General features: G+C 41.9%; 1 protein-coding gene across 1 annotated transcript in view; it reads right to left on the reverse strand.

Moving 5' to 3' along the window:
• Positions 1–4,680: 4,680 nt before the first annotated feature.
• Positions 4,681–26,909, reverse strand: part of LOC112251175 (transforming growth factor beta receptor type 3-like) — a 147,020-nt gene continuing 124,791 nt past the window's right edge. Inside the window, exons 13-17 of the mRNA XM_024421980.2 lie at positions 25,563–25,856; positions 16,528–16,657; positions 12,533–12,583; positions 12,191–12,298; positions 4,681–5,791 (exon numbers count right to left, since the gene is read on the reverse strand). Coding sequence (XP_024277748.1) covers positions 5,670–5,791; positions 12,191–12,298; positions 12,533–12,583; positions 16,528–16,657; positions 25,563–25,856 — 705 coding nt within the window. The 3' untranslated portion in view covers positions 4,681–5,669. The remainder of the gene's footprint in view (positions 5,792–12,190; positions 12,299–12,532; positions 12,584–16,527; positions 16,658–25,562; positions 25,857–26,909) is intronic.

A 26,909-nucleotide genomic window follows, 5' to 3' on the forward strand; every position in this document is an offset into this window, starting at 1 on the left:
AAAACGAGCTGTTATTGGCTGAGAGGTTTGGAACTCTTTCTTTTTGGTCTATTAACTGATGTCACCAGGCAGGACAAAACTCCATCCCAACAAAACAGGCTGAAATTTCAGGTGGTCTTTTCAAACAGTTCTTACACTAAAAGGGCATTATCATAATTTTCACAATTTCACAGTATTGTTCCAAACTCATAGGGTGGAAATATATATAAAACACAGGACAATCATGTTTTTGACTGCACTGCGCCTTTAACTATTTCATTTTGATGCAAGAGCTCTGGTGAGTAAGATTGGCAATATATTTATTACATATAGAAAATATATTTGAAACTTCATCATCTGGGTCAGATCTACTGATAATAAGCCAATGACTATTTTGGCTTATATTTTCATAACACAATCTCAACCTTATCAGGTTCACAAAAGATACACATTTTGGTATGAAATTGTGTACAATATTATTATGTACAATCAGAATACAAACAGCTGAAGTTCTAGTGGTGTCAGACCCAGATAGAAAGACACATTGTTTTGTGTTTTAAATGTAATGCCCAATTACTGTGCCCCAAGTTCACTTTTAACAATACTGTATATTGATGATCCAACACTGCAGCATGTAGCATTTTAGTTACCTCACAGTGGATACAAACATTATAATATATTTGGGAATACTGGCCAAACGTAGCCACTTAACAATGTCTTATTTAACAACATGATATTTAGAATGCTTCTAAAGCACCAACCTCGCACATTACATTTGACTTTCGCCTTATAACATTTTAGATTATTTACAATATTCACAAAAATATACATAGCTTTACAATACTATTTGTATATAGTACAAGAGAACCCATAATGCCTAATGCCAAGCTGTGTAACACCAATCAAACGTGAGACTAAGGATTACAAAGCATACATCACTCAATATCAACAAAAACACCATGGATCCTTAATTAACAATTTTGTAACAACAGTACGTTTAGACGGATGAGTTGCCAAAGTCCTACTATAACCGATAGCATGCAAAACTAGCTGGCTTACAAACAGGGTTATCATCAAGTGATTGTTCACATTACTTTTGTCTTTCACATTTGTCTTGGCATCTAGCTATCTATCTATTTACACCTCTGTTTGTTATTAAGTCACTTCACATTCCAAGTGATTAATAGCACATGATGGGATGCTTTACTGTCTGGTTTTGCTCTCCGATTCAACTGGTTGATTTGACCATCTCCTATCTACTGTAAATAGCATGAGGATAGGAGGTAGCATCTCTATACTGAACAAAAATATAAATGCAACATTTAAAGTGAAGGTGTTTCATGAACTGAAATAAAAGATCCCAGAAATGTCCATACGCACAAAAAATGTAATTTCTCTACATTTTTTTTGCATATTGTTTACCTGTTAGTGAGCATTTCTCCTTTGCCAAGATAATCCATCCACCTGACAGGTGTGGTATATCAAGAAGCTGATTAAACAGCATGATCATTACATAGGTGCACCTTGTGCTGGGGGGAATAAAAGGCCACTCTAAAATGGGCAATTTTATCACACAACACAATGCCAGAGATGTGTCAAGTTTTAAGGGAGCGTGCAATTGGCATGCTCACTGCATGAATGTCCACCAGAGCCGTTGCCAGATCATTTAATGTTCATTTCTCTACCATAAGCCGCCTCGTTAGAGAATTTGGCAATAAGCCCAACCGGCCTCAGACCACATGTAACCACGCCAACCCATGACCTCCACATCAGACTTCTTCACCAGCGGGATTGTCTGAGACCAGCCACTCGGACAGCTGATGAAACTGTGGATTTGCACAACCGAAGAATTTTGGCACAAACTGTCAGAAGCTGTCTGAGGTAAGCTCATTTGCGTGCTCATCATCCTCACCAGGGTCTTGACCTGACTGCACTTCGGCATCGTAACTGACATCAGTGGGCAAATGCTCACCTTCAATGGCCACTGGCATGCTGGAGGCATGTGCTCTTCACGGATTATTCCCGGTTTCAATTGTACCGAGCAGATGGCAGACAGCATGTATGGCGTCGTGTGGGCAAGCGGTTTGCTGACGTCAACGCTGTGAACAGAGTGCTCCATGGTGGCGGTGGGGTTATGGTATGGGCAGGCATAAGGCATAACAAACACAATTGCATTTTATCAATGGCAATTTGAATGCACAGAGATTGCGTGATGAGATCCTGAGGCCCACTGTCGTGCGATCTATCTGTCCCCATCACCTCATGTTGCAGCATGATGATGCACGGCCCCATGTCGCAAGGATCTGTACAAAAATCCTGGAAGCTGAAAATGTCCCAGTTCTTCCATGCATATTCACCAGACATGTCACCCACTGAACATGTTTGGGATGCTCTGGATCAACGGGTACGACCGCGTGTTTCAGTTCCTGCCCATATCCAGCAACTTCGCACAGCACAGGAGTGTGACAACATTTCACAGACCACAATCAACAGCCTGATAAACTCTATGCGAGGAGATGCGTCGCACTGCAAATGGTGGTCTCATCAGATACTGACTGGTTTTGTGATATATTTTTTTAAGGTATCTGTTTTCCCAGTCATGTGAAATCCATAGACTACTACTGCCTAATGCATTTATTTCAATCGACTGATTTCCTTAAATGAACTGTAACTCAGTAAAATCTTTGAAATTGTTGCATGTTGCGTTCATATTTTTGTTCAGTGTACATATAATGTGGATAGGAGGTAACAGGCAGTTCTGTCGACAGTCATGTTGTTCATTTCACTAGTCCTGCTAACACTCACAGATGTTGTTTGCAGACAGGCAGCTTTACTGTCTCCATTGCTATTGGTGTACACTAGCTTGTTTACAGCCCAAACTAGGCCATTTAAGGTCCAAAGAAAATTATCTGATGTGGTTGCCAAAAAAAAGCAGCATTTATATAAAAATAAATAAAAAGGCTGGTATTTCACTAACAGTTATTTTTTGCCCGTAGCTAGAGTTCTTAGTGCTCTATAGATGTGAGCCTTGTTGCCGTTCAGGGTATTAGAGGGTGGTTCCACAAAATGAGTGCCATTTGCGTCCCTTTGATATTTTAAGTAGAAATTGTACACCAATATAGAATTTTAAAAGCCTGTTATATTTAATGAACTGCCCTTAATATAGACCACATGCAGAATTCAATAAATCAGCTTTTTTGTTTGACTAAAATAAATAAAGATTAGCATTTTGACATGTCCCTCCGTTAACTCTGTGTTACTTCTAGGAAGATTTGAACCAACTTAACCCCAACATTTCTCTAAGTTTTCACCATCATTGTAAAGCCCTAGTTATTTTATTGCTTTGATAAACTCATTTCTATAGATTATTATATATTTCAGGTGATTAAGGATTCATATAGAGTACCAGTCAAAAGTTTGGACACACCTATTCATTCAATGGTTTTGATTTATCTTTACTATTTTCTACATTGTAGAAAAATAGTGAAGACATCAAAACTGAGAAATAACACATATGGAATCATGTGGTAACCAAAAAAGTGTTAAACACTTTGGTCCAACTCATCCCAAACCATCTCAATTGGGTTGAGGTCGTATGATTGTGGAGGCCAGGTCATCTCATGCAGCACTCCATCAATCTCTTTCTTGGTCAATTAGCCCTCACACTGCCTGGAGGTGTGTTGGGTCAGTGTCCTGTTGAAAAACAAATGATAGTCCCAATAAGCGCAAACCAGATGGAATGGAGTATCGCTGCAGAATGCTGTGATAGCCATGCTGGTTAAGTGTGCCTTCAACTCTAAATAAATCACTGACAGTGTCACCAGTAAAGCACCCTCACACCATCACACCTCCTCCTCCATGCTTCACGGTGGGAACTACACAAGTGAAGATAATCCGTTCACCTACTCTGCGTCTCACAAAGACACAGCGATTGGGACCAAAAATTTAAAAAATGGGACTCATCCCCATTTCCACCAGTCTAATGTCCATTGCTCGAGTTTCTTGGCCCAAGAAAGTATCTTATTACTATTGGTATCCTTTAGTAGTGGTTTCTTTGTAGCAATTTGACCATGAATGCCTAATTCACTCAGTCTCCTCTGAACAGTTGATGTTGAGATGTGTCTGTTACTTGATCTCTGTGAAGCATTTATTTAGGCTGCAATTTCTGAGGCTGGTAACTCTAATGAACTAATCCTCTGCAGCAGAGGTAACTCTGGGTCTTCCTTTCCTGTGGTGGTCCTCATGAGAGCCAGTTTCATTATAGCGCTTGATGGTTTTTGCAACTGCACTTGAAGGAACTTTCAAAGTTCTTGAGATTTTCTGCATTGACTGACCTTTATGTCTTAAAGTAATGATAGACTGCTGTTTCTCTTTGCTTTTCTGAACTGTTCTTGCCATAATATGGACTTGGTCTTTTACCAAATAGGGCTATCTTCTGTACCTTGTCACAACACATCTGATTGGCTCAAACACATTAAGAAGGAAAGAAATTCCACAAATTAACTTTTAACAAGGCACACCTGTTAATTGAAGCTGGTTGAGAGAATGCCAAAAACTGCAAAACCGCCATCAAGGTAAAGAGTGGCTACTTTGAAGAATCTCAAATATAAAATACATTTTTATTTGTTTAACACTTTTTTGATTACTGCATGATTCCATGAGTGTTATTTCATAGTTTTGATGTATTCACTAGTATTCTACAATGTAGAAAATAGTAAAAAATAAAGAAAAACCCTTGAATGAGTAGGTGTGTCCAAACTTTTGACTGGTACAGTACGTCTGTCCCTCATTTTATGGTCAACCCTGTTTACGTGAACTCAACTCTTGTAGTAATGTGGTAAAACTATTCCTTTTAAAATATTTTTTTCAAAAGAAACATTGAACATCCAATAAGTAAATCATAGTGAAAAGCAGGTTAGCTGGTTCTACTCTTTTTGGATATTTTTGGTCTTTTGTGGTGGAAAACTAAGCGGGTCGAGCATAACACTTCAATCGTGTTACCGATAGATAGAGAGTCGAGAAATGTTTTGACAATTTCAATATTTTGCATTCAATTGTCACTCCCTGTTGCAGACAACAAGCTTCCATTCCCCCTGTCAAGGAAGGGAATTTTTGCCTGATTAAGATGAAATCGTCAACCCTGGTACGGTCAATCCTGTTACTTTATTTGGAATTTACTATAGTCATTTTTTAAATTTAACCTCTTGAGATTACAAAATGTGTGTTTTATGATGTCGAACATGTGCTCTTTATGACAGAATGTTAAAATGAGGTGAAATCAACTATTTTTGGACCAGGTTACACTTCTCAAAAGGCACTGAATTGGTGGAACAACCCTAGTACTGTTTCGCTCTCAGACCAGTCCTTGTAGTACAACAGTTCTGTCACACAGCCTTAATGACTTGTGTTGAAATAAATTGAATTAACCAGGGACATTAACGGGTCTTATTGTTTTTTAGTATCTTACAAAATCCTTTTTTAAAAATCCTTTTATTCTTATTTTCTTCTTTAGTAAATCATCCTTCTTTGTTTTCACAAATCAACCCAAAATAATTCCTTTCATCCAGAGGGGAAACAAGTGTCAACAAACCCAGTTCCCTGTGACCCGTGTAGCCCTTCCTGTAGCCATGCAGGGGGGTAGGGTGCTCCCCGTCGGGCTCCAGTCCAATGGCCTTGGCCTGGCCTCTGGGCTATGCTGTACTGCTGCTTGAACAGGGCGTGCTTTGTGTGCTGCCAATACTGTGGGCCGCACTGCTGTTCTCTGAGGGTGGGGGTTGGGGCTTCAGGGGCTGCTGTTGCCCAGCTGTATCACCTGGATAGGGAGGTGAGGGGGAGAGGGAGGGAAGTGAGAGAGAAGGAGAGGGGTGGGGGAGAAAAGGGGGAGGTAGAGAGAAAGACATACAGAGAGAGGGGGAGAGACACACAGGAGGGGGCGAGAAGACAAAATACAGAAGTGAGTGAGGGGGAGAGAGCGAGGGAGGGGAGAGAATGAAAAAGACAGAGAGATAAGGTTTGATGAAATACAACACAATAATATGATTTTAGATACGCTTTTGCACCACTGCCTTGGCCTTATTATCTAGAGGCCAATGGCTCAATCTGGTAACAGACTGATGTATAAATTAAAATCGTCAGTTCCCCAAGTGCTGCTGCTTGTCCCATGTGGTGACCACCACTTCACTGCCATTTGTTAAGTGAATGTAACAGTCACTTAACACACAAGGACTCAACTCCTTTGAGTCAGCCAATCAAAACACCTGATCAAGCACAGTGTCTCAAATGGAAAGACCTGAACTGAGGTTTCTCAATCCAACTCTTCACTTTCTGTTATCTGCAAGCAATTCGCATAGCTTTAAAGGCAGAGGCCTTTTGCTTGGACCTCAAACCACTGACTTGTTTATTGTTCTGTGTTTAAATGAGCATTCCATTTTGTAGATTCCTGGGCTCCAGAGCTGGAGACAGAAAGTTAGGGGGCAAATAAAAATGCTTCAATTTGTTTGGAAAGCTTGTCTGACAGAGAACTGAAGGCATCTGAAAAAATCCCTGTGTTTGTTTTACATATCTGGCACACTGTGCTTCTGGTATCAAAATGCACTCCATATGTTGTTTGTTGGCAACCTGAGTGAGGACCATAGAGGAATATACGTAGAGAGAGATTGGAAAAATGGGGTCTGTGATTGTGTCCCAAATGGCACCATATTTCCTATATACTGCACTACTTTTGACCAGTGCCCTACAGGCTTTGGTGAAAAGTCGTACATTTTTTTGGGAATACGGTGCCATTTGGGACGCACGGGGTGCCTACCATATTGATCTCTGTTGGTTTCTGGAGTGGTTCTGTGTTTGTGTATTAGTGTCATTTACTTTTGTGTGTGTGTTGCGCGGCTCTGGGACCACAGCCCTTCTGGATCCCTCTTTTAGGCCCCTCGTCTCTCTCTCTGCTCTAATGTTTGCCAGAGCAGCGCTGTCAAAGACCTCAAGCTAAACACAGTCCATATACTCACAGAACACTGCATGGGTTGTCAAACACAAAAGGCCCCAGCTCACTTTAACTCTCCTTTGTGTCCATTCTCTATCTCTAAAAAAACTTCAATAACAACGTCAGTTTACCTCCTGGTAGGAATCTAAGGGGCAAAATCCTAAATTGAATTTAGTCATGCATTGAAATCTATGGGAGACCAAGTGAAAATTTGACGTAAATAGAAGTTAGAATTCGCCCCTAAAAGCATACTTGGCTTTCCACCATACTGTCAGCAAGATTGACCAAACAAATCTATAAATCTCATGATAGATCCGGAAAATCAGCCAGATAGGTGCTGTAGGTCAGGCCTGCCGGCCAGATAGGTACTGTGGGTCAGGCCTGCCAGATAGCTAGGTCTGGCTGGCCAGACACAAATGGGCTATATAATTTAATTTAATGTTGTTGTAAACCATCTGGCCTGAATGAAAAACTTTGCGAATGGTGACATCACATGTCATTGAAGTGAAGCAACAGTGTATTGACCCTGTTCCGGCTCCCAGGTAACTCCCACTCCTTGTCTCCAGTGGCAACCCCCTTTGACCCCTGGTGTGAGCTATCACAATGCAGGCAGAGAGATCACAGCCAATCTTCCATAACAGCATCTTTCCTCCAAAGCTGTGTCCCAAAATAGCACCATATTCCATATTTAGTGCATTACTTTTCACCAGGGCCCATAGAGCTCTGGTCAAAAGTAGTGCACTATATAGGGAATTGTGTGCCATTCTGGACGCAGACCACATTCCTAATGTGGCATATTGTAAAATAGAGGGATACTAGGGATAGTATTTATCACGTCCTGTATACATAGGATACATTACCGGACTGAAGACTTAGCTTTAATAAATAACTTCCTGATATCTGTTTCCAGTTACATTAAAATATATTTTATTTTTATTAAATATATGTCACTTCCCTGTGGCTGCAAACACAAGGATATGCTGAATAATACTTCAGAGTACCCTACCAGTTTTAATTGTGACCTTCTATAACAGGGGCGACAGGGTAGCCTAGTGGTTAGAGCATTGGACTAGTAACCGAAAGGTTGCAAGTTCAAATCCCCAAGCTGACAAGGTACAAATCTGTCGTTCTGCCCCTGAACAGGCAGTTAACCCACTAGGGTTAACCCACCCACTAGGCTGTCATTGAAAATAAGAATTTGTTCTTAACTGACTTAAAATAAAGGTTACATTTTTTTTATAATCATGGGGAATATCAAAGTATGAGCTAGCTAGGGAAACCATATTGCACACTGGTACCTGATTAGAATGTCTCGTCTGTTGAATGGTTCAGTTTTGAGCCATCAGGTAGATGCTTCAGCCATCTTGGAGTTTCTTTTTGGGATTTGGCCAAGACCACACAGACCAAGGAGCAAACTTTATGGGCTTGTTTTGTGAGTGAGTGAGTGTAGATGAGTGTGGTGTAAGTATGGTTTTGGCTTTTAATGTGAACAAACCTCTAACATTGTCCTTCGCCTCCTGAGGGAATAAGTGAGGGTACATGTTTCATCATTCACTGGTTTTAAAATGATTCAGCTGTGGATATTTTAAGTTGTTTTTGAGAAAATAGAAATTCTTGGGGTATTCTTGCCTATGTTTCCATGTAGGGATATGTTGGTGTTACAAGTCAATAGTTTCCAAGACTACATCAGAATAGAATAGGGATGCATCCCAAATAATACCCTACTCCCTATTTAGTGCACTGCTTTTGACCAGAGCCCTATGGGCCTCATTTAAAAACTTTTTATTTTATTTGAACCTTTATTTAACTAGGCAAGTCAGTTAAGACAAATTCTTATTTACAATGATGGCCTACACCGGCCAAACCCAGACGACGCTGGGCGCCGCACTATGGGACTCCCAATCATGGCCAGAAGTGATGCAGCCTGGTATCAAACCAGGAACTGCAGTGCCTTAGACCACTGCACCACTCGGGAGCCCTCATCAAAAGTAGTGCACTATATAGGGAATAGGGAGCTATTTGGGACACAAGCCTAGGCCTCTCGGGCTATTATGCTCCAACAGAGGAACCACTAGCTATAACATCAATATTAGAACCACATTCCTGCAGTGTTTTTTATCACAACTTCCAAAAGGGCTTAACTCTCCTAATCTTTTCATAACTACATTCTTTACACCTGTTTCCCTAAAGAAGTTCAACTCTTGACCTCAACAATATTTTGGGCCATAGGGGAATATAAAGGATTGTGTTTATAATGGCGGGTCTCTCTAGGAAACTCATAAAAGGACGTCTTAAAGGGGTGCCAGTATAAACAGAGGGATAAAGATAAAAGTAAAAATGATGTATTTGGACTGGTTAACTGAAATGCACATTAGTGGAGTTTGCTGCACTTTCAGAGATTCCCGCATTTCAGTGAGGTTGAAATTTGACGCCCTACTGCTTCTAAGTTATGTGACACACATTTTAGTAATTACATTACCTAGATTAGATCAACTTTATTAGAACCCCCTTATGCTGTAAATGAAAGATTTCACAGTGTTTCACTGAAAACACATCAGATCGATGAAGAGGGGAGCCAACAGTGTAGTAACCAGATAAGACGGCCAGTGGCAAAACAGGCAGAACACAGACAGGCCTTTGGTGCTATCTGTGCTGTGGTCCTCCAAACCTTAGGGCAATGATCACGCTTAGAACACCCTGATCTTGTTTATGAAGGATTTCATGGTTTTCTCTGAGGACACATGAAGGATCGATGACAGGGGGTCAACTCAACAGCATAGCAGCCAGGCAGAACACAGACAGGCCTGTTCTGTTCTTCAGTATGTGCTGTTAGAGGTCCTCTCCAGACGTCAGTGACCTCCACGCTTCCTCCCAAAGGTCAGGGGTCACCAGCCTGGGGATGCTGGTGTGGAAAGTCTTGACATGGCATCTAATGGACAGATTGTGTCTCTCTTCCTGTGAGCCAAACGGCGAGTGCCCCACAAAATGGACAGGGGGAATTCCAGCCAGCCCCCTCTCTATGTCCGAGCTGAGGCCATTGTGTCTGAGAATACAACAACCCGCAGGACCCGAGACCCATTCAAAGGCAGGAAAGAGAAGAGCCGCTTAAGCTGACAAACAGGATATATTTACAGTAGAGGAGTCAATATGTTATTGCCAGGGCTGTAGCCAGGGTCTGAGTTTTAGTCGGGTTGGGGGATCCAATAAATGTAAAGAAAGTTAAAGCTCATTTACTGCATTTCTATAAAATGTAAAAACTCTAAAATGCTATTTGGATAACAGAATAAACAAGCAAAATTACCTTAGCCATTATCACATTGGTTGCTGTAGGTTCATTCACCTCAGTTGATCTACTAAAACATAGCCTATTAGCTATACAATTAGCCGCTACACATTAACTCCCATTAACTCAGCACCGCAATTAAAAACTATAATTTAATCTGTACAGAGGGATCTGTTAGCAGAAAATGTATGTTATTAACAAAAGTTAAAACAACTACGTTAACTTTACAGAACCTTTTTGGTGATTGCAGTTTTACAGCTAATTTCCTGCAATTAAACACATTTTGACATGCCTTACCAGTCAAAAGTATGGACACACCTACTCATTCCAGGGATTTTCTTTATTTTTTACTATTTTCTACATTGTAGAATAATAGTGAAAACATCAAAATTGAGAAATAGCACATGAAATCATGTTGTAACCAAAAAAGTGTTAAACTAATCAAAATTAGTTTTATATTTGAAATTCTTCAAAGTAGCCACCCTTTTCATTGATGACAGCTTTGCACACTCTTGTCATTCTCTCAACCAGCTTCAGGAGGTAGTCTCGTGGAATGCATTTCAATTAACAGGTGTGCCTTGTTAAGTTAATTTGTGGAATTGATTTCCTTCTTAGTGCGTTTGAGCCAATCAGTTGTGTTGTGACAAGGTAAGGGTGGTATACAGAAGATAGCCCTATTGGGTAAAAGACCAAGTCCATATTATGGCAGCTCAAACAGCTCAAATAAGCAAAGAGAAATGACAGTCCATCAAAGGCAGAATTCCTCTGTCCAGTGTCTGTTCTTTTTCCCATCTTAATCTTTCATTTTTATTGGCCAGTCTGAGATATGGCTTTTTCTTTGCAACTCTGCCTAGAAGGCCAGCATCCCGGAGTCTCCTCTTCACTGTTGACGTTGAGACTGGTGTTTTGTGGGTACTATTTAATGAAGCTGCCAGTTGAGGACTTGTGAGGCGTCTGTTTCTCAAACTAGACACTCTAATGTACTTGTCCTCTTGCTCAGTAGTGCACCGCGGCCTCCCACTCCTTTTTCTATTCTGGTTAGACCGGGTTTGCACTGTTCTGTGAAGGGAGTAGGACACAGCATTGTACGAGATCTTCAGTTTCTTGGCAATTTCTTGCATGGAATAGCCTTCATTTCTCAGAACAAAAATAGAAGGACGAGTTTCAGAAAAAAGTACTTTTTCTGGACATTTTGAGCCTGTAATCGAACCAACAAATGCTGATGCTCCAGATACTCAACTAGTCTAAAGGCCAGTTTTATTGCTTCTTTAATCAGAACAGTTTCCAGCTGTGCTAACATAATTGCAAAAGGGTTTTCTAATGATCAATTAGCCTTTTAAAATGATAAACTTGGATTAGCTAACACAACGTGCCATTGAAACACAGAACTGATGGTTGCTGATAATTGGTCTCTGAACACCTATGTAGATATTCAATATTTTTTTTGTCAGTTTCCAACTACATTAACAATGTCTACATTGTATTTCTGATCATTTTGATGTTATTTTAATGGACAAAAAATGTGCCTTTCTTTCAAAAACAAGGACATTTCTAAGTGACCCCAAACTTTTCTCGCCTCTGTCAGCGATAGGATGTTTTCTGATTATAAAACAGCATTCTGGCACTGTGTAGTTAAGACATTCTTTAGAATCACTTATCAGTGCAGAGATGTTACCATCAAGATGAAACCTTCCATCTTACATGAGGCCCAACAGGTAGGACCTCATATGCAGCAGCAGATAAAGGGACAGTACCCAGATGTTTAGGTTCCAATGAGTGTCTACGTTCCAAACAAGCATGCCACTAATGAATGTTCCAATGTCCATACTTATCATACCACTTGGAATGAAGCAATGCATTGAGCATACATTCTAAGTTGTATACAAGTGGGGATGTAACTGTATGGGACTTTCCTGTGTCTCAGGTAAAGGGACAGGTCAGAGATGTACCTGTATGAGAGTAGATGAACCACAGGGCTCCGGTCAACAGGGCACCGATCACAAATGCAGCGAAGGCGATCCCAACCACGGTTGGAGTGTCCAACACATACAAGATGTCTGAGAGAGAGAACAGGGAAGATTGTTATTCAATGACTTGACAACATGACTTCACCTTGGCCTGAACGTGAGGTAGCGACAGCATGTATTTTTCTCTGGTAGTGACAGCATGACAACAAGTTATATGCAAATTACATAACTCAATCTGGACATCAAGTATTATGTCAAAGTGGCCTAAGATTCTGAGATATAAAAACCATTGGTTAAGAATTTCCTAGTCAATGACTGACTTACTTTCCCCTAGGGGGTCAGCAGGGTCTTGTGATGCCGTGAGGGTGGGATGAACTGAAACATAAAATACAGACTGGTGTTAATATAGAACACAATTGAACAACATTACATTTGTAGATACATGAATACACCACATCACAACTATGTGTTGAAGGGTCAAGAACACTTGCTGTGACATAAAATGACAGCACTTATAAATCAAAGCTGAGCAACCCAATGAACCTAACTACTGTGGGATAACCAGGTCTTGACAATGGTCCCCTATGTGCCCTGGGTAAAAGTAGTGCACTACAAAGGGAACAGAGTGCAGAGATGAACTTGTTGACTCCTAACATTTCTGCGTATTCCTTCATTACTTCTAAACAAACCATACAATGGTGCTTGTTGTGTTGAGGCGAACTCAAGAGCAGGTTAGTTCCGGGTCCAAACTATTCCGGGAAAGAACACCTTTTTTCATTCCATCAAGACGGACGATAATAGAACCATCAGAGTATATGTGGATTTCACATGGGACCCCCCCTCCCTTCATCCCTCCCCTCCCTTCATCCCTCCCCTCCAAACCACTCAGTGACTGTCCTGCTCCATCTCTCAATCCTCCCCCTCCATTCCCCCTTCATCCCACCCTCATGTCATCCCTCCCACTGCTCCACCTCTCCAGTCTTATCTTATCTTTGGCTCGTAATGAAGAAAATGAAAAGCTGACCCGTCAACAATCAGAGATGCCCAACGACTTCCAGGTCAGAGGAGAGGATAGAGGAGCCGAAGACAAGTTGAGGCCAACAAAAATAGCACACTTTGGACATTTGTTTTACAGTACAGTTGTAGTTGTACAGTACAGTTGTAGTTGTACAGTTATAGTTGTACAGTACAGTTGTAGTTGTATAGTACAGTCGTATGAAAAGACTGTAGCAGAAGATCTTTCCAAGCCTGGTCAGACTATGATTGGGAAGTTTCAACTCTGGGTTGCAGTTGGGGTTTTTGGCCGGCTGAGGTTGGGTCACAGCTCTGAGGTTCTGTGTAAGGGTCCCTGCCCTGTTCCCATCTAGCCTCGCCTGCCCATGTGCTCTAACAAAGATGGTTGAGTCAGTTATCCCTGGGTCTTCCCCCCAGACCAACTTTCCTACTAGCACATCTGCCAATAGTATGAAAGAGACCCTAAGGTTCAACCATTCTCCATGTAAGAAGCAAAGCTTTGTTCTTCATACTTATTCAGATTCCACAAAGATCTCAGCTGTGCTAAGTGTGTGAGAGAAAGGGAGAGAGAGAAGAGAGAGAGAGAGAGAGAGAGGGAGAGAGAGAGCGAGAGAAAGACAGAGAGAGAAAGAGGAAACTAAAGGCAAGGCGATGTTCTCATCTCCGTATGCTCTAGACACAGTCGACCCTGAACCGATCAACGTCAACGTCATTTGTTTGCCCAGCGTTTGCTGTTCACATAATAGAGCAGAAGAACAGTCCTTTAGTGGCATGGTACCTTGTTTCTCTTAACATCTGACCCTTGACCTCTAATCCAAATCCCCAAAGTGTGTAGAAATGACTGATGGAGTCCATATGAGATCCTTGACATTTGAGGCCTGTACTCAGATAAACCATATGCCAGTTGACTTGGTTGCACAATTTACAGGCAGTCAGTCAGATAACAGGAATTCAGTCAGAAAATGTTGTGTTGTATAATTACTGTACTGTAAACAAGTCCACTTCAAAAGAAAAGCATAGGGAGATATGCAACAGGGGATTCAAAATGGCGGTGCTCTGACGAAGTTGGTTGTTGACTGAAAGCTTAGCACATTATAATTTGCATCTGAAGCTTAGCACTGAACCTGCATCTGATTCAAGTGTGCAGACTTCTTTTGATAGCTCAACGTTCTCGCCAGTACTCAACATTACTGTTGAGTACTGTCCCTTCTGTTAGCTTTCCTTACAGCTCACAGTTCAGTAAAAAGGGTGACAATGTATTTATGTTGTGAGGCAGTATATCTAACTTTGATGGCTGAGCTTTGAGGCTGTTATGTTTTTCCGTGCAACAAACTGCCTACAAACGTCCCTCTTTGATTTGGAGATCAAGCTGAACTCATTGGATACTGTCCAGTACAGGACTCAGGTTCCTTAAAAATACTGCTTGTTGTCTTTGCCATCTCAGCATAAGAGATGCCTTTGTATTAAAAGCATGGTATCTGAGCCCAGCTGTATTTTTTTCATTAGGCTTTATGTGCTTACTTAATATCCCTTTGCCACGGGAAACAAATCCACAGTCCTGCCTGGCATAAGTACTGGTATTGGCAGGAACACAACACCCCCCTGCCCACTGCCAAGGTTGGCTTGGTTACAGTAGGCTAGGTTTGGCATATACTGCATACTCAGAGCCCACTTGGGTGATTACTCCATCCTTATGTGTCTCTGATCACCAATAGCTAAAAGCAGCTGAGGTTGTTGAGGTTCTTTATTTCCAAACATCATCAATGAAAGACATATCCCTTGATTACAACATCTCAGTCTGAGCCTAATATTCAGACCCGCAGAGGAGTGGTGCTCACAGTCAAATCAAGTGGCACCCTATTCCCTTAGGGCTCTGGTTAAAAGTATTGCACTATATAGGGAATAGGGTGCCAATTCGGATGTAGCCTGAGTCTCTACCCAATGTTTAGGCCCTGCAGCAGCATGGTGCTCTTTTGTCAACATAGGCCAAATCAAGTCTAGTAAACACTCCTCAGGTCCCCACTACTGTTTGCCATGCTTCATTTACTCTGGGCACAATGCCAGCCCTTAGTGATTAATACAGTATGATTAGACATGAAAGACAAGTACTGCATCCTAAATTGCAGCCTATTCCCTTTATAGTGCACTACTTTTACCATGGCCCATAGTGAATATGGTGCCATTTGGGATGCAACTTGTGGGTCAATAGGGGTTTACTCATCACACCCACCGACAACAGTCCACTCGTTGATGTATTCACCCCATAGGGGGATGGTGATTAGAATGTGAAAACAGGTCCATTTAGATCATAATGAGTATAATGAGATGTAGGACACCCCCGGGCCTCTGTGGTCCTGGGGCCTCTCCAGTCTGCCCCACCCACTCTCTGATCACACACACTCACACGCACACAGTCCCAGCCCTCTGAGCCCCAGAGAAGAGAACAACTGACTGACTGACTGACTGAGTGAATAAGTGATTTGCTAATGCAGTGATGAGGGGGCCTCAAGCTCTGGATATTCTCCCAAACCTAGCGAGAAGACCACTTCTCCCTCCTTTCTTTACCGGGAAGGGGAGGCCACAGAGAAGGTTCTAAGTGAAAACAACTGGAGCTCTCTGCTGGATGGATGTGGATGACTCGTCTTTTTCCACTCCTTTCGCACAGTACTGCTTGGTAGAACTGCCACCCATACCCCAGCTATGCTCGACTGCTCTAATCAACCTCTCTCTCTCTCTCTCTCACTCTCTCACACACACACACACACACACACACACACACACACACACACACACACAGACTCCCACCACAAGCTAATAAACTCCAGATGCAGGGATGCAGGGGGATGGAGGGATGCGCTCTGCAATGTGTCTCCTCTCTTTCTGCAGAACTGAGGTTGATTTTCCCTGGGACGTCCTTTCTGCCACCCAGACTGTTCTCTGATTTACTCTCTCTGTCTTCCTGTCCTTCTTCAATGACCTCAAAACAGTTCTGGCTCTTTACATGTGTCTTAGTTAAGCAGGCTGCGCATACAGGATGTCTCAGTTAGACTAGTCTCTCTCCACAGACATTCATATAAATGTTAGCCAGCCAGCACAAGACGTCCAGTACGTCTCGCGAGACTACAGTAAGATTAGACTGTCTCTGATGTATAGGGAGGGAAGAAGGGAAGGAGGGAAAGATGGAACGAGTACTTTAAAGTAGTTCTTACATGCCATCCTCCTCATATATTTTGGATAAGCTGGCTCATCATAGAGATTACATTGCATATGAGGACTGTACAGTAGGTTAGCATTAGTCCACTCACCAGGTTCCTCATCCTCTGTGTCATGTTCATCTACCACCACTAGGGTCTTGGTAGAAGTCCTGGTGTTCATCATCATGGCTAGGATGATCTCTCCGTTGACAGACGTACAAGCCTCGTTCGGTTGGATACACTGCATGGAGAGAAACACAATCACAATGAGACCACTGAGAGATCCAAGATAATTCAGCCTTGGTATTCATACACCATGTGAAAATATTTCATACAGTATATTTACAGTATATACAGTATTCTTTCATTCATATTTCATTAATTTCATATGTTACATAACACATGGAGTTTCCTATTCAAATAAACCATTTTTCGTATGATTTGCTTATCAGCCATGAGACTGTTACATGCTTTTCATTCATATGACAAAAGCAGTTTATAAGACCAATCAATAATCAGATCTCTACACCTTTACCCAAGACCAAGCATGCCTTTTGATCTTTGACCACACATATCATTTTCCAAGAAATCATACCTAGTCAAAACGCATGTTCCTTCCCCTGATCCCTATCCTAACCATAATGTAAATAATCAGCTGCAGCGCTGCTCTGGCGTGAGTCAGCTTAGAGCCCCAGCCTGACTCTGACAGGAGTAAAATACCCTCTGAGACCCAAATAGAGGGCGGCTGGGTGAGCACTGAGCAGAAAGAACTGCTTGGAAAAGGTTATGAAAGTGGAATGACTTAGCAGAGATGGAGGGAGAGTGAGAGAGAGAATGAGAGAAAAAGAGGGGAGTGAAAAAAGGAGAGAGAGAGATACAGAGAGAGAGAAAGCGTGAGAGAGAGAACAGTGAAGAACAAACACCATTGTAAATACAACCTATATTTATGTTTATTCATGTTCCCTTTTGTACTTTAACTATTTGCACATCAATACAACACTGTATAAAGACATAATATTTATTATTTTGGAACCTTTGTGAGTGTAATGTTTACTGTACATTTTTATTGTTTATTTCACTTTTGTTTATTGTCTATTTCACTTGCTTTGGCAATGTTAACATATGTTTACCATGCCAATAAAGCTGCTTAAATTGAAGCAAATTGAATTGAATTGAGAGAGACAGGACTAAATGCAAGAGAGAATATGTGCGAGAGAGAGGGAGAGACAGAGGGAGCGAGAGAGCGAGAAAGAGAGAGAGAGAGAGAAAGAGAGGGGGGGGGCTAAAGGCAAGAGAGAGAGAGAGTGGGATTCTGGTATGGTGAGGAGAGGGGAAAGTGAAAGTGACACGAGTTGTTGGCTTGTTTTGGTTCTACAGATGGTTTCTTAGGAAACCTGAAGTAGATGTATGCTTCTTGCTCTGGTTCAGAATGGATTGAGACTGACAGATGGTGCAGCAGGCCTAGCTCGTGCCAAGTCTGCAAACTGGAGCACAGACCTTCTGAATGGCTGAACTGCCCAGTCGCACAGTAAACACTACCTAACTTACGCCGAGTGCTCTTCAAACTACCATGAAATGTATGAATCATTGCATAGACCACAGATTCAGGTCATGCCAGTTAAGTCTGGGTTACTGCATGCAGGGCTTTGAAAGAGGTAGATGCTACAGTATGTACCACTGGCAATGCAGGAGTTTGGTCTAGCAGTGGCACAGCCAGGCTCTGGACTACACATGCCCCGTGAAAGACCAGGGTTCAATCCCTGGGCCGACATCTACAACTCTTCATACTGCACCTCTTATTTGTCCACCCACACCTATTCAACATTATCTATCCAAAAAATGAATCAGGTCATTTGTCAATGGCTTATGCTCCTCACAGTTTACTCTGAGTCGATATTTACATCATGCCCACAAATTGGGGAAAACATTTTCCCCAATTGTAAAGGAGCGAACTTCATCATAGATTTTTTGTTATGTAGAAAGAAAAAAAAACATGCTGAAAAGCTGCTGTGTTGTTCAATGTACATGTAACCAGATCAAAAATCACGACCTACAATTTGCAATGCTCCCACGTAGCGAAATAGAACCTGCGAGAAGTGCTCTGTGGCTTCAGGCTATTCAGCATGAGAGAGGGAAATGTGGAGACCTGGTGGTCAAGTAGGATACACCTAGCTACAGTGCCTTCAGAAAGTATTCATAGCCCTTGACTTGTTCCACATTTTGTTGTGTTGCAGCCTGAATATAAAATTTATTAAATTGAGATTTTTTACTCATTTATAGAAAATGTAAAGCTGAAATGTCAATAAGTTTTCAACCCCTTTGTTATGGCAAGCCTAAATAAGTTCAGGAGTAAACATGTGCTTAACAAGTCACATAATAAGTGGCACTCACTCTGTGTGCAATAATAGTGTTTAACATGATTAATAAAGACCAGACAGGGTTTTCCAGTGCCTCGCAAAGAAGGACATCTATTTGTAGATGGGTAAAAAATAAAAAGTAAAGCAGACATTGAATATCCCTTTGAGCATGGTGAAGTTATTAATTGTACAATGGATGGTGTATCAATACACCCAGTCACTACAAAGATACAGGTGTCCTTCTTAACTCATGTTGGAGAGGAAGGAAACTGCTCAGGGATTTCACCATGAGGCCAATGGTGACTTTAAAACAGTTACAGAGTTTAATGGCTGTGATAGGAGAAAACTGAGGATGGATCAACAACATTGTAGTTAGTATCCACAATACTAACCTAAATGACAGGGAGAAATGAAGCCTGAACAGACTACCATTATTCCAAAACATGCATCCCGTTTGCAATAAGGCACTGAAGTAAAACTGGAATAAAAGCAAAAATAATTGCTTTTTCCCACATACTCAGTATTCATATCCCAAAAGAAAGAAATGATCTCACTACAAGACATTACAATAGAAAGTTATCAAAAATAGATAAGATCTTGCTATCATGGAAAGGAAAATACTTGTCTATTTGTTGAAAAATCACCCTGATGAACTCTTTAGTCATATTCCAGTTGACCTATTTGCTTATGGTCTAGCCTACACCTAGCAACCACTTTTTCAAATTATATAAGCAAAAAAACTTTAAACTTTAAATTAAACGGGCCGATTTATATAATGACGATGAATGATTAAATATTAAAGAATTAGACCTCTCACTAAAAGACTTCAGTCATACAAAAGTTATACTTAAATCCAAACTGGTTCCTATAGTAGATTAGTAACAATGTCTCATCCTATGTTCAAGAATAGCCTTTTCCCGTTTATTCAGATTATAACCTCTCAAATCAAATAAAATTTTGTTTGTCACATACACATGGTTAGCAGATGTAGCAAAATGCTTGTGCTTCTAGTTCCGACAATGCAGTAATAACCAACGAGTAATCTAACCTAACAATTTCAAAACAACTACCTTATACACACAAGTGTAAAGGGATGGAGAATATGTACATAAAAATATATGAATGAGTAATGATACAGAATGGCATAGGCAAGATGCAGTAGATGGTATTGGGTACAGTATATACATATGAGATGAGTAATGTAGGGTATGTAAATATATAAAAGTGGCATTGTTTAAAGTGGCTAGTGATACATGTATTACATAAAGATGGCAAGAAGCAGTAGATGGTATAGAGTACAGTATATACATATGAGATAAGTAATGTAGGGTATGTAAACATTATATAAAGTGGCATTGTTTAAAGTGGCTAGTGATACATTTTTTACATCAATTTTTCCATGATTAAAGTGGCTGGAGTTGAGTCAGTATGCTGGCAGCAGCCACTCAATGTTAGTGGTGGCTGATTAACAGTCTGATGACCTTGAGATAGAAGCTGTTTTTCAGTCTCTCTGTCCCTGCTTTGATGCACCTGTACTGACCTCACCTTCTGGATGATAGCGGAGTGAACAGGCAGTGGCTCGGGTGGTTGTTGTCCTTGATGATCTTTTTGGCCTTCCTGTAACATCGGGTGGTGTAGGTGTCCTGGAGTGCAGGTAGTTTGCCCCCGGTGATGCGTTGTGCAGACCTCACTACCCTCTGGAGAGCCTTACGGTTGTGGGCGGAGCAGTTGCCGTACCAGGCGGTGATACAGCCTGACATGATGCTCTCGATTGTGCATCTGTAAAAGTTTGTGAGTGCTTTTGGTGACAAGCCAAATTTCTTCAGCCTCCTGAAGTTGAAGAGGCGCTGCTGCACCTTCTTCACCATGCTGTCTGTGTGGGTGGACCAATTCAGTTTGTCCGTGATGTGTACGCCGAGGAACTTAAAACGTACTACCCTCTCCACTACTGTCCCGTCGATGTGGATAGGGGGGTGCTCCCTCTGCTGTTTCCTGAAGTCCACGATCATCTCCTTTGTTTTGTTGATGTTGAGTGTGAGGTTATTTTCCTGACACCACACTCTGAGGGCCCTCACCCTCGGAGTGGCCGTCTCGTCGTTGTTGGTAATCAAGCCTACCACTGTAGTGTCGTCTGCGAACTTGATGATTGAGTTGGAGGGGTGCATGGCCAAGCAGTCGTGGGTGAACAGGGAGTACAGGAGAGGGCTCAGAACGCACCCTTATGGGGCCCCAGTGTTGAGGATCAGCGGGGTAGAGATGTTGTTACCTACCCTCACCACCTGGGGGTGGCCCGTCAGGAAGTCCAGTACCCAGTTGCACAGGGTGGGGTCGAGACCCAGAGTCTCGAGCTTGATGACGAGTTTGGAGGGTACTATGGCGTTAAATGCTGAGCTGTAGTCGATGAACAGAATTCTCACATAGGTATTGCTCTTGTCCAGATGGGTTAGGGCAGTGTGCAGTGTGGTTGCGATTGCGTCATCTGTGGACCTATTGGGGCGGTGAGCAAATTGGAGTGGGTCTAGGGTGTCAGGTAGGGTGGAGGTGATATGGTCCTTGACTAGTCTCTCAAAGCACTTCATGATGACGGAAGTGAGTGCTACGGGGCGGTAGTTGTTTAGCTCAGTTACCTTAGCTTTCTTGGGAACAGGATCAATGGTGGCCCTCTTGAAGCATGTGGGAACAGCAGACTGGGATAAGGATTGATTGAATATGTCCGTAAACACACCAGCCAGCTGGTCTCCGCATGCTCTGATGACGTGGCTGCGGATGCCGTCTGGGCCGGCAGCCTTGCGAGGGTTAACACGTTTAAATGTTTTACTCACGTCTGCTGCAGTGAAGGAGAGTCCGCAGGTTTTGGTAGCGGGCCGTGTCAGTGGCACTGTATTGTCCTCAAAGCGAGCAAAGAAGTTGTTTAGTCTGTCTGGGAGCAAGACATCCTGGTCCGTGACGGGGCTGGTTTTCTTTTTGTAATCCGTGATTGACTGTAGACCCTGCCACATAGCTCTTGTGTCTGAGCCATTGAATTGCGACTCTACTTTGTCTCTATACTGACGCTTAGCTTGTTTGATTGTCTTGCGGAGGAAATAGCTACACTGTTTGTATTTGGTCATGTTTCCGGTCACCTTGCCCTGGTTAAAAGCAGTGGTTCGCGCTTTGAGTTTTGAGCAAATGCTGCCATCAATACACAGTTACTGGTTTGGGAATGTTTTAATAGTTGCTGTGGGTACGACATCTCTGATGCACTTGCTAATAAACTCGCTCACCGAATCAGCGTATTTGTCAATGTTGTTGTTTTACGCAATGCGGAACATATCCCAGTCCACGTGATCGAAGCAATCTTGAAGCGTGGAATCAGATTGAACGGACCAGCGTTTAACAAACCTGAGCACGGGAGCTTCCTGTTTTAGTCTCTGTCTATAGGCAGGGAGCAATAAAATGGAGTCGTGGTCAGCTTTTCTGAAAGGAGGGCAGGGGAGGGCCTTATATGCGTCGCGGAAGTTAGAATAACAATGATCCAGGGTTTTACCAGCCCTGGTAGCACAATCGATATGCTGATAGAATTTAGGGAGTCTTGTTTTCAGATTAGCCTTGTTAAAATCCCCAGCTACAATGAATGCAGCCTCAGGATATGTGGTTTCCAGTTTTCATAGAGTCAAATGTAGTTCACTTTAATGTCTACATATCTTACATGACTCATATCTCATTTATATACTGCATTGAGACCCAATCACTGGACACTTTAATAAATGGATCACCGGTAACTTTAAACAATGCCACTTTAAATAATGCCACTTTAATCATGTTTACATATCTTACATTACTCATATCACATGTATATACTGTATTTTATCTACTGCACCTTGCCTATGCCACTCGGCCATTGCTCATCCATATCCATATACTTACTCCATATACTTACACATTCTCATTCACCTCTTTTGATTTGTGTGTATTACGTAGTTGTTGGGGAATTGTTAGATTACTTGTTAGATTTGTGTGTATTAGGTAGGGTTTGGGAATTGTTAGATTACTTGTTAGATATTACTGCACAGTTGGAACTACAAGCACAAGCATTTCTCTACACTCACATTAACATCTGCTAACCATGTGTATGTGACCAATGCAAATTTGATTTGATTTATAGATTGCAAAATAGTTGGGAAGAGATTTTTGATGTACCGATTCCATGGCACATGGTTTATGAACAGATACGCAAAACGAAGCCAAATTGAAAACTTTGAATTTTTTTCTCCCAACTATGACAGAGAAAAAGAGAAGAAAAAAATCCAGAAAATCACATTGTAGGATTTTTAATGAATTTATTTGCAAATTATGGTGGAAAATAAGTATTTGGTCAATAACAAAAGTTTATCTCAATACTTTGTCATGTACCGTTTGTTGGCAATGACAGAGGTCAAACATTTTCTTTAAGTCTTCACAAGGTTTTCACACACTGTTGCTGGTATTTTAGCCCATTCCTCCATGCAGATCTCCTCTAGAGCCGTGATGTTTTGGGGCTGTTGCTGCGCAACACGGACTTTCAACTCCCTCCAAAGATTTTCTATGAGGTTGAGATCTGGAGACTGGCTAGGCCATTCCAGGACCTTGAAATGCTTCTTACGAAGCCACTCCTTCATTGCCCGGGCAGTGTGTTTGGGATCATTGTCATGCTGAAAGACCCTGCACGTTTCATCTTCAATGCCCTTGCTGATGGAAGGAGGTTTTCACTCAAAATCTCACGATACATGGCCCCATTCATTCCTTCCTTTACACGGATCAGTCGTCCTGGTCCCTTTGCAGAAAAACAGCCCCAAAGCATGATGTTTCCACCCCCATGCTTCCCAGTAGGTATGGTGTTCTTTGGATGCAACTCAACATTCTTTCTCCTCCAAACACGACGAGTTGAGGTTTTACCAACATTTCTATTTTGGTTTCATCTGACCATATGACATTCTCCCAATCTTCTTCTGGATCATCCAAACTTCAGATGGGCCTGGACATGTACTGGCTTAAGCAGGGGGACACGTCTGGCACTGCAGGATTTGAGTCCCTGGCGGCGTAGTGTGTTACTGATGGTAGGCTTTGTTACTTTGGTCCCAGCTCTCTGCAGGTCATTCAATAGGTCCCCCCGTGTGGTTCTGGGATTTTTGCTCACCGTTCTTGTGATCATTTTGACCCCACGGGGTGAGATCTTGCGTGGAGCCCCAGATCAAGGGAGATTATCAGTGGTCTTGTATATCTTCCATTTCCTAATAATTGCTCCCACAGTTGATTTCTTCAAACCAAGCTGCTTACCTATTGCAGATTCAGTCTTCCCAGCCTGGTGCAGGTCTACAATTTTGTTTCTGGTGTCCTTTGACAGCTCTTTGGTCTTGGCCATAGTGGAGTTTGGAGTGTGACTGTTTGAGGTTGTGGACAGGTGTCTTTTATACTGATAACAAGTTCAAACAGGTGCCATTAATACAGGTAACGAGTGGAGGATAGAGGAGCCTCTTAAAGAAGAAGTTACAGGTCTGTGAGAGCCAGAAATCTTGCTTGTTTGTAGGTAACCAAATACCTATTTTCCACCATAATTTGCAAATAAATTCATTAAAAATCCTACAATGTGATTTTCTGGATTTTTTTTCTCATTTTGTCTATAGTTGAAGTGTACCTATGATGAAAATTACAGGCCTCTCTTTTTAAGTGGGAGAACTTGCACAATTGGTGGCTGACTAAATACTTTTTTGCCCCACTGTATATATTTTAGCTTAGCACATGCAAAATCCTAGAGGAAAACCTGGTTCAGTCTGCTTTTCAACAGATGCTGGGAGGAAAATGCACCTTTCAGCAGGAAAATAACCTAAAACATAAAGCCAAATATACACTGGAGTTGCTTACCAAGACGGCATTGAATGTTCCTGAGTGGCCTAGTTACAGTTAAATCAGCTTGAACATTTAGGACCTTGAACATGGCTGTCTAGCAATGAACAACATCCAACTTGACAGAGCTTGAAGAATTTTTTAAAGAATAATGTGCAAATATGATATAATCCAGTTGTGCAAAGCTCTTAGAGACTTACCCAGAAAGACTCACAGCTGTAATTGCTGCCAAACGTGATTGTAACATGCATTGTCTCTGGGGTCTGAATACAAAAATTATATATTTCGGTATTTCATTTTCAATAAATGTGCAGAAATCTCTAAAAACACTTTGTCATTATGGGGTATTGTGTGTAGATGGGTGAGATTTTATTTATTACAATTCAGGTTGTAAGACAACAAAATGTGGAATAAGTCAAGGGGTATGAATACTTTCTGAAGGCACTGTATGTGTGTGTAAAACATTTAATCACAGGTAAGAAATTGAACGTGTTTAGTCTGTTTGTAATTCCACTCACTACTTGTAGCTGTATAATCTGTTTGTTTGTGTTGTTGGTCTTTGCTAGCTTAATGTTCCAGTCAGTAGCTAGCTAGCACTCACTCGCGTGGCTCCTAGCACTGTCATGAAAAGGGGCATGTAATTACGTTTTTCTAAGTAGTGAGAAGGCTCGGGAGCAGGCAATGTTTAAAAGCAATCTTTAGGTGTTGTACTTTTCTTAAATGTAGTTTTGTAATTGACTAAAACATGTAGACAACAAGAAAATTACGTTCTGTAAGCCAATAGGGTAACCAAAGTAACCACAGGTTGTTTTCCTCACAGGTGGGCGGGGCCGTGACGCTCTAGCTAATACAGACTGGGACTATAGGAGCCAAGGACGTCAAGTAACTCAAGAAATAAAACAAATATGGAGAAAAACTAAAACATACCATTGCCAGTCCCTGGTTATTGTGGGGTCTCTTAGAGCAAACGGACATTTCACAGTGCAGGAAGAGCAATGATTCATTGAAGTGTGAGTTGAAGGTGAAGCTGAACCTCTTGTTGTCGGTCTGGGAGTGGGAGATAGGTAGGTCTCTCTGACTGTAGTATTTGACGGTGTCGTCTGTAGGGCAGATATTCTCGATCAGGGTATAGTCTGACGCGATGTTGGGGTTTGAGTTGGCAGAGATGAAGCAGGTCTGGATCATGAAGCCAAGATCTGGGTTGACTTTGAAGCCTCCAATCTGACGGGAGAAATAAAAATAAATAAAAAATCAAGATCAAAGATATTTGTGTTAAACAAAACATTGTGTTAAACATTGTGTCATTTTTCACAAAAACAATCAACTCATGTGCCAAGATATTGTCCAGTTTATAATGTGTAAGCAAGGTGTAGAGGTTATATGATTGATACAGCCTCTAAAGATGTCAGATGATTCTATTTACAAATCCTCTCATCGACGTCGTTGAATTGATAAACTATCTGTTTCCCTCTGCAAAGTTGTGTGAGGAACACCATCTTGGCAAATGTCTGTACACTCTCTGTCAGTCCAGGAGCTATTTGTTTTAACACAGAGAACAAGCTAAAGGAACACTATCAGAGTGCTATCAGGTCCAAGAATCACAAATCCTGTGGATTTCAGTCCCTTCAAACGTTTTAAGACGATCTTTCTTTCGGCAGACCACAAGGCATTTCCCTGAGTTATGGGTTGCATCCCAAATGGCACCCTATTCCCCATATAGTGCACTGCTTTCGACCAGAAACCTATGGACCCTGGAATAGGGTGCCATTTGGGACGAAACATGACTTATTATCCCCCTGCTGCTTTCTCTCTCTCTTTTCTCTGAAAAATCTACATGTGTTTTACTGTTTTCTGGCTGTGCCATCGACATGCCAAGGTTGTCAAAAAGCTTGCCCAGTCAAAAGCACACATGTAAGCACGCAGGCACGGACACACAAACACGCACGGACACACAAACACGCACACACACACACACACACACACGCACACTGCATTCAAAGGACAGCTCATGGTTGGCAGCGACTAGTGAAAACCCAGTGAGCACTGTACATGCAGGCTGTGACCTGACCTAAGAGTAACACAAGTTATGACACACTTGTTGCACAACAGCAGTTTCCTATACAGCTTAGTTTGGGCTGTAGCCTCAGGGGCTAGGGCAGGGCACGGCAGATCTCAGCCCAGTGTGAGAGGTGTGGAGGTGGGAGAGAAAGGGCTAGAAAGGGACTAAGGACTAGGCCCCATGGCCCCACACACAGAGCTCTTTGTGACTTGTTG

This window comes from Oncorhynchus tshawytscha, linkage group LG05 (assembly GCF_018296145.1).
Source record: "Oncorhynchus tshawytscha isolate Ot180627B linkage group LG05, Otsh_v2.0, whole genome shotgun sequence".
Taxonomy (NCBI): Eukaryota; Metazoa; Chordata; class Actinopteri; order Salmoniformes; family Salmonidae; genus Oncorhynchus; species Oncorhynchus tshawytscha.